The 8,182-nt window shown below is 49.1% G+C and overlaps 1 protein-coding gene across 1 annotated transcript in view; it reads right to left on the bottom strand.

The window, feature by feature from the left end:
• Positions 1-6,742: 6,742 nt before the first annotated feature.
• CLYBL (citramalyl-CoA lyase) overlaps positions 6,743-8,182 on the bottom strand; it is a 99,902-nt gene continuing 98,462 nt past the window's right edge. Inside the window, exon 8 of the mRNA XM_047755823.1 lies at positions 6,743-7,997. Within this exon, the coding sequence (XP_047611779.1) occupies positions 7,902-7,997 (96 nt within the window). The 3' untranslated portion in view covers positions 6,743-7,901. The remainder of the gene's footprint in view (positions 7,998-8,182) is intronic.

Genomic DNA, 8,182 nt, shown 5'->3' with positions numbered 1-8,182 from the left:
GAGACAGGCACGAATGGAACTCTGTCCCTGAGCCTCTGCCCCTGCTCCTTCCTCCCGCCAATGGAACTCTTTTCCTTAAACCCCCATGACATTCTCCAGCCATGAGACCAGTCCCCCCCAGTGGGACATCCTGCAAACTCTGCGGAGGGACTGTTTAGTCGGGGAGGGGCACGGAGAGCAAGGCGGGATGGCCCACCTCCGGGTGGGAGGTGCCTGGTGGCAGAGCTTCCTGGCTGCCCTGGATGACTGGTTGGTTGAGTTCGAATACCTTTGCCAGGGTCAGGCTCTGTCTCTCAGGGAGGTGGCTGTTGAAAAAGAGGCTTCCGCTATTTTCCTGTTGCTTCAAAAAACTCAGAGAACTTCCTTCATGGAGACTTAATGTGAAACTGTAAATCTGCGGATTCTCGTGGGGGTGTGTGTGTGTGTGGGGGGGTTTAGTGGTTTCATCTCCAGACTTTGGCTGAAGTATTGGTTTTGCCAGCTGTGTGACATTGAGCAAGTCCACTGAAAGGGCCAGTATGTGCAGGAATCCAGGAGTCAAAATGCCTGGTGGACGAACTGATGTCTCGGGGCCTGATTTTAATGAGCACACTTCCAGGGGGCCTTTGGAGGGCTTGGTGAGAGCTGAGCAGGGGAGGCATCCGGAGGTGCATGGCGGTGTCCACTGTTCAGGGCCACCACACTGTTTTGGGGACACACATACGGTATTACAAAAGAAATCTCCAATGAGATGGAAGGACTTGGGGTGGCCAGCACGTTGTCTCTGGGGAGTTAGGGAGCCCTCACAGAAGTGGCCTTCAAGTTGTGCCTTGAAGAATGGTCAAGGAGTTTGTTGGGGGGATGGAAAGGGAGGGGTTACAGCTTGTGCAAAGGCTTAGCACAGGAGTGTCCCGCATAGTTTAGGAGGGCCCTTTGGGGGAGGCGCTGCGTGGCTGGTGTGGAAAGGCAGCAGAGTCTCCCGGTAGCGGTAGTGGGAGCTCCATCCCACCACATGGGGGGAAGTGTTGCAGGGAAGGCTCCCCTGGAAGCTGCTGCAGGGATGGTAGTCTCTGGAAATCCCATGGGGGACACGCAATGTTCCCTTCCTCATTTGGGAGTTTGGGTCATTAACACAGTTTTCCCAGAGATTCTAAGCCAGGAGTTCATGTTGGTTTTTATGTTCTTCCTTCCATGGAACGCAAAAGGGCCCTTTTAAAGAAAATAAATACATAAATAAGCCAGATGCTTAGAGCGGATAGCCTGCTGAAGGAACTCTACCACAAAGCTCTCTGAAACGGAATGTTCATTTTTCTCTCCATTCTTTTACTGTGTCTTAATAACTAAGGCAATTTGATTCATTGTAAAAACAAAACAAAATCCAGCAAAAAACCAAACCAATAAACCAGCTATGTGGTATTATGCAGACCAAAAAAAGAAACCCCAAACCAAAAAAATTAAAAGCCCCACCCCTGGTTTCTTTTCACTGAATTTCTCCCCTTTAGATAGGTATTTTAACATCACCATGTAGTTGGTGTTTAATCTCCTTTGTTTTTCATGAGAGAGTTTTCAGTGTATCCACTCTCTTATTTATGTAATGAAGAGAATCTGGAAAGTTCCTTCCAGGGCTTAGACTAAGCTCTGGGACCAGGTCCAGTTTGCTATATGTCTACATGCTGCACACACAGTGTGAGAGAGAAATTGATTTTGACCAACCGAGAAGTCTGATATCCTTGCAGGATCCCCCTTGGTCAATAGGGAGGCACAGGTGATTTGAGAGTGGCTTGTTTTCTACTCTTCCTGGTGATAGGAAGCTTTGTCTCTGACTTAGGGTTCGGCAGTTTTAACTCCCCTCTTCTTCCTCAGTTTTCATTCTGATTCCTGAACCAGAGCTCCTACTGGAGCAGAACACCTCGAGTTGGCCAAATTCTGCCCTAAGACTGAGCACAGCTTTCCAGTTCCCGGTGTCCGGCCAAGGGCAGAATGGGGCCAGGACCCACAGTGTTTGATCCCTTAGCAAATCTGACAGGCTGTTTACAAACATGCAGAAGGGCTGACTTGTGCTGCAGACCTCAGGCGGGACTCTGGTTTCAGGACTGCAGCCTGGCTGAACTCCTAGAGACCAAAAGAAGAGGGGAGGAGATGAAATAGGTGAAAAAAGTGGCTGGTTTTCAAAGCATATGGCGTGTATTTTTTCAAAGGCTTTAAATTCTTAATTCGCACCTCTCTTGTTACTGTCGCTGTAGTAGCCAATGGCATTTCTTTTTGTTTTGACATTTGACATTATTTTACGCCTTTGCTCCTCCTTTCACTTCACACAAGGGCATTTTAATTTTAAAAGAAAAGTGCACCCGGAACCAGTCCTAAGGCTTTCAGGCTAGCTGCCTGGCATCCAGTCCGCTCAACAGATGTTTGTTGAATGAATAAACGAATGAATGATGTGATTCTGTGGAAGAAGTTCTGAAAAATCTTTACTTGCAGCCAAGTTTCAGGGTTTTTCTTCCATAAACTCGGGGTTATCACTTAAAGTATTCTCTGGATTTGATGGGGGGAAATCGGCAAAGTTAGACTCTTTTGAAGAAACTCCACCAAAAAGTTACCTGAAACGTAATGTTCATTTTTCTCTTGATTCTAATAGAGGGCCTGAATAACGTGGGCAATTCCACTCAGTGACTGAAAAGCAAGGGGATCCGGATCCGCCGCAGGTGCCCCGGTCAGGGATCAGCTCCCAGCTGGACAGGCTAAGGGCGCGGGGCTCAGGTCTGGGAGACCAAGGCCTGGGAGATGCCCCTGGCGTTTGCAGGGCCCCCACGGCTTGTCCAGGCGCCTGGCTGCGGCGCCAACTTCGACTTCGGGGCTGGAGGGACACAGGGGCCCGCCGGTCTCCAGGGCGGGCGCGAGGGCCCCCGCGCAGGTGTCCGGCCTGTGTGCGGGGTGCGCCGGGGGTGCGCCGGGCCTGGGAGACCCGAGAGAGACGTTATTGTTACACTGTAACGAGTCTGATTAACATGCTCCTGACACTTTCTCTTAGTTTCTCGGGCTCCTAGCAACAGCGCACAAAGACTCGGGATTGTCCCGGGCTCCGCGGGGACACGGGGCAGCCTTTGATCTGCCACCATTACAGCGGGGCTGCGCGACAGGCTCGCAGGCTCCAGGCGGCCCGCAGTCCCGGCCCACGGGGCGCCCCGGCCCCGCCCGCCCGACGGCCGCAGCTCCGGCAGCGGCCACAGAGCTGGAGCGGCTCGCAGGGCGCACGGGCCAGGCCCCGGGTCTCCGCGTCGGCGCGCGCCCGACCTCGGGCCTGGGGAAGCGCGGGCGGCGGGGACGCGGACTCGGCGAGTCCCGGCTCCGCGGGCGCAGGTTCTTCCGACGGGGCGCGCGGTTCCCGAGCTCGCCGGCCTCTCCCCTCGAAAGAAGCAAAGAGTAAAATCGAGCGTGTCGCTTACAATCGAAGAAAACAAAAACAAAAGGACGGGCGCGAGCGACAAATCCCCAAAGAGTGTGTAAAACATAAACAAAGTAAAATAAATCCTGCGGGCTTTAGCCCGTTTAGCTGAAACTGGGCTCGATTGGCAGCAAACCTCCAAAAGGCACTAACGCTGATTTCGGTTCCTTCCTACAAATCGCTTGCTTTACCTCGTTGGCAAATCTTACTGATTCGGAAGGAAATATGCTGCCAGATAATTGCTGGAATTTAAACAAACCAACCACCACCACCACCCGTCACAGAACAGAAAAAAGCTGCCCGGTCCCACTGCGCAAGCTTTCCAGTACTAAGTTAGGTATTTGGAAGTAATTTATTTTCCATTTTGTTCGCTCTCTTAAATCCCTCACCCCACTCCGATTTAAAATGAAGCGCAGAAAGACTAAGGTTTTAACATTTAAATGTTGAGGTCTGCTAATTACTTTCCCCCTAAATTGCAAGGTGAAACCTCGCGGGGGGTAGGGTCTCCGGGCTGCGAGTACTGTGTCCCCGAGCCTGTGGCACACGCTTCGCGGTTACAGACCGGTTCGGTGACCCTCGGCTGCATTAATACGCACAAGATCCTGCGGTTAATCTCAGAACCCGTTTTGTACCATCAACTGTTTTCCAAGTACTGGAGGTGAAAATAAAACACTTAGCTTTCCAAGATAAACAGGAACCAGAAAAGCAGAATGCCCTTCAAAGAAAACCCGCTACCTCCTAAGACTCCATGAAAATATGCATTGTCCCTGCTGAAGGTCAGTTTCCCCACCTCCCCAAAACTATTAGAGGCTAGGGTGTTCGTGATAATTAAAAATTAAAAAAAAATTAAAAAAAACCCCAAACCAAAAACCTACATGGTCTATACCAATTACACAGCAAAATATGCCAGGCAAAGAGTTACTTTCAAATTCACATCAAAGGAGGCAAGTCTTGGTGGTTCTTGAAGACGCTTTTCCCAGTCAGTCCCTGGAGGTGAGGAAGCCAGGGCAGCGGTTCAGTAACTCGTAAATCTGAAGGGAACCGCATCCAGATGCCGGGGAACTTCCCAACGTGTGCTCAGGGTCAGGGCCTGACTCCACTGGAGTTCCCCTCACCGTTTCAATAAAACATGACGGTACTGGTATAATCCTCTATCCATTAAAATGAGGTTGTCACAGACTGTCATTAAGACCTCAGTAAAACAATGAAGACATTATTGCCCCCCCCTCAGGCAAGGTATTAGGGAATAAAACAATCTCCACCACGCGGGTCCTATTGAGATTAATGAAAAAATTATGCAAAAAAAATTCTCAATTTCATTTTCCCGTGTCGGGGCTTTGCATACATATAGTCAGTCTTGCCTTACACCTGATGATTTATTAAACTAATCTACAGTGATCACCACTGATGTTCTCAACTCAATCTTGTCCTGGCTCATTTTAAGTAATTGTTTCTCATTAGTTCTGATAATGTTTTAATAGTGTCACCCATAATTTAGCCCCCAAGAATTAATAACAGGGGGGTGGTATGGCGAAGCGGCTTGTGGTGAGCTACACAAAATATAAACAGGTATGGTTTTTAATTAATCAGGTTACTGCAAGGTTCTCATAGCCCATTGATTCCCAGCTGGGAGGAACTCCCCAGGTGGAGCAGGTCAGCTAGCCCAGCCTTCCCTCCTATTACCTTCTCCCACTCAGGAATCAAGGAGATGTGGGATGGAAAATAGTGGGGATACCTCTGGTCTCCCAGCATCTCCTTGCCTTGGAGTTTTGTTCTTTAAGGAATGAGGCAGCACAGCTCTCTGGCCCTGACTAAATGCTCTTTGGGTCCATCTTTAGGGTCTGTGCTCAGAGTGGGACCCTGGGTTGAGGAGATGATAAATCTGACACTTGGGGCAACTTAAGCAGCAAGGTTTTATTGGAACAAAGTGTGGTGTGAGATAAAGGGTGTGGTGACCAGTTCATCATGGTAGGAAACTTAGGAACCTCTGGGCCCCTTGGGGATGGGGGTGGGTAAGATCTAGCCGGGTCCAGGCTCTCAGGGCCACCTGGAGACCTTGCTGAGGGGACTGCTTTTCCTGAAGACGGGCATGTCTTCACCCCGGCATCTGAGGTCCCTCAAAGGGCAGGAGTTGGCTCTCAATAGGCTCTGGGCTCGGGGAAGTCCACCTGTAGGGTTTGGGGTTGCCTGGGTAAGAGGGTAGAGACTAGAATGTCTCCTTTCCATTCTGTCAAAGCTTGGTGGTGGTGGTATCTGGACCAACCCATGAGGATGGGAAGGGCCTGTAGGGAAGTATGAAGAAAGGCTTTTATTATCTTCTTTGGTTGAAGATAGGCCCTGCCTACACTTTTAACACCCTGAGGGTGTAACATGACAGGTCCAAATGACAGGAGGCCTCTTCTGCCTTCTGAGCAGTCCTCCTGTGTCCCCGTGTTCTGAGCTGGAGGGTCCAGCTGCATGGACACCTACGGTCCTGGTTCACCCTGTGCGCAATGACTGCTAGCCTGGGCAGGCACAGCTGCACGATGGGTTGGAGGGATGGCTTCTCCTGTAACTGCCACCCCCTGCCACAGTCTGCAGTCCTGAAGCCCAGTTTGGCTGGAGGCCAGTCATCTCCCAAGTTGCCTGGGACACCATTTTCCTGCTTTCAGCCCCTCTGGGTGAGGACGAGGCAGGCTCCCACCTTTCTTTCCAGGCAACTCTGGAGCAGCCCTGGGTGACCAGTGCTCTAGGGGGGTGGGGGTGGCAGGGGGTGCTCTAAGGAGGGAGGTGCGCTGCCAGGGAGGCGGGACCCCGGCCTAGCACACCCCATCTCAGCTTAAGAGCCGTCTTAGCGGATTCCATCTTTGAGAATGTTAGTTGGTGTCTCAGACGTATGTTTGCCAGAACCACCCAGCTTGGATCAGGTTCCTTCGCGCGCCTGCTGGCACTGCCCTGCACTGAGTGGTGGGTGTTGTAGGACAGTGTGTGGGCCTCTCCCATTCTGCTTTGGTTCCATGGCACCCTGCCTTGTCTATAACCCTCAGCTCGATTCCCCTCTGGGGCTTCTGGAGGAACTGGAGGAAGCAGGGGAAAGCTGACCCGTGGTTGGGGCACATGATAGGGGCCACATAGGAAATAAACAAAAAAGGCGTAGGAGGAGGTGAAAAATGAAAATAAAAAACAACTGTTTTCTATTTACAAATTTAAATAAACAGAACAGACTTCCCTGCAGTGTTTGTCTAAGAGTAGCAGCCTTGCTGCTGTGTAGGTCATGAAAAGGTTGGTGTAGAGTTTAAAACTTCCTATTCTGTTAATTTCTTAAAGAACAGTCGTCCAGAGTCTCCACACAAAAGCTCATGATTTAATGAGGAGCAGAAACAAAATCTCTGATTGTTGGTGTTTCAAATTTCATTGGCGTCCTCTGGCAAACACAAGTTGATCCTTCGCAGCTTCAATACCCTTTAGCCTTCAATATAAGAGCACATGCTGAATAGGGAAGAATGGCTGGTTGTTATGTTTATTTACCCTTTACTACAAGCTGGGTTAACCTCTTCAAAACAGCTTTACTAAGCCCGTTAACCACACCACCCATATGACCTGTAGCAGCATCCCTAATGTGATGCAAATCTCGCAGGGGACCATATGCACCAGCTCTGTGGCATTGTGTCTTCTTAGAGGCTACAAGTTTATTGCTGAGGGGCCCTGTCCTGGCCATACATTTACAGGGGGAAATGGCCTCAATGGCAAAACAGTTAAACAGGGAAATAAAGGAGAGAATGGATGGCCCTGTGTTTCTGCACATTTATTTTTTAATTACTGGCCACTGTTGACCCAAAGTATTCGCCCGGGATGAGGGCTTTCATCGTCATCTCCTCGCAGTTCCAGAGAGGGATGCTTCCCTTTAGCAGGCGGAGGTTAAAGTAATCAGTTTTGACGATTTATTTTTTAGCAGATACCTGCAGAAACCAGTAAGGTACTGAACCCCCTTTCTATGGCATCTCTGTGGTTTGATCAGATTACTAGTGAAATAAACACCAACCCTTTATTCAGTTATAATTTTTTTCAAAAGTTGGCTTTTCTTAAAATTATTTCTGGTGTCGAGTGAACAAATGAACGATGTAGGAAGCATCTAATGTGACCAGCGTGAAGGGAGTATATTATTCTGGAAAAATCTGTTTCATTAAAGACCTAGCTTCCCCTCACAGCCCATCTCTCCCCACTACTTTATCTCCCTGTGAAATCTTAAGTCCATACTTGTAACACATCTGTGAACAACAACATCATAAGCTTGGAACCAAGAGAAGAAGTTCATTTTTAGAGGAATAACTGGCCAGTGAGATAACTAAAAAAAAAAAAAAAAAAATTGTGATTAACATGAACTGAAGGGGAGAAAGGCTCTACTCTGGCATACTAACAAGTTGCCTTGAGTATTCTGGTTTGTCTTGAAGGAACCCACTGTATATGTTCAGCCCACCTGATGAGAGCTTCATTTAGCAGATCATTTTTCCTTGATGGATGTGGCAAGCGTAACAATGTGCTGGGCCTGCTTCAGTAATGGCATGTCGATCATGCTCCCTCCGAAAGTAAAGGCTCCCTGGAAGACAGAGAACACAAACTTCCTAAAAAAAGAATGCTTGGAAATTATAGGCTTCCTTTCTGCACACACTTGTACAACAAGAACATTTTAGATTCCACCTGAATTATATTGACTTTCCTACCCAACTTTTGAGAAAGCCAAAGTAAATTACATGGGAAAGATCTCCTTTTTCTTCCTAAGGG

This window comes from Phacochoerus africanus, chromosome 13, assembly GCF_016906955.1.
Source record: "Phacochoerus africanus isolate WHEZ1 chromosome 13, ROS_Pafr_v1, whole genome shotgun sequence".
NCBI lineage: Eukaryota > Metazoa > Chordata > Mammalia > Artiodactyla > Suidae > Phacochoerus > Phacochoerus africanus.
Note: the sequence above shows the minus strand (reverse complement) of the source record. Positions and strands in the feature narration are given on the sequence as shown.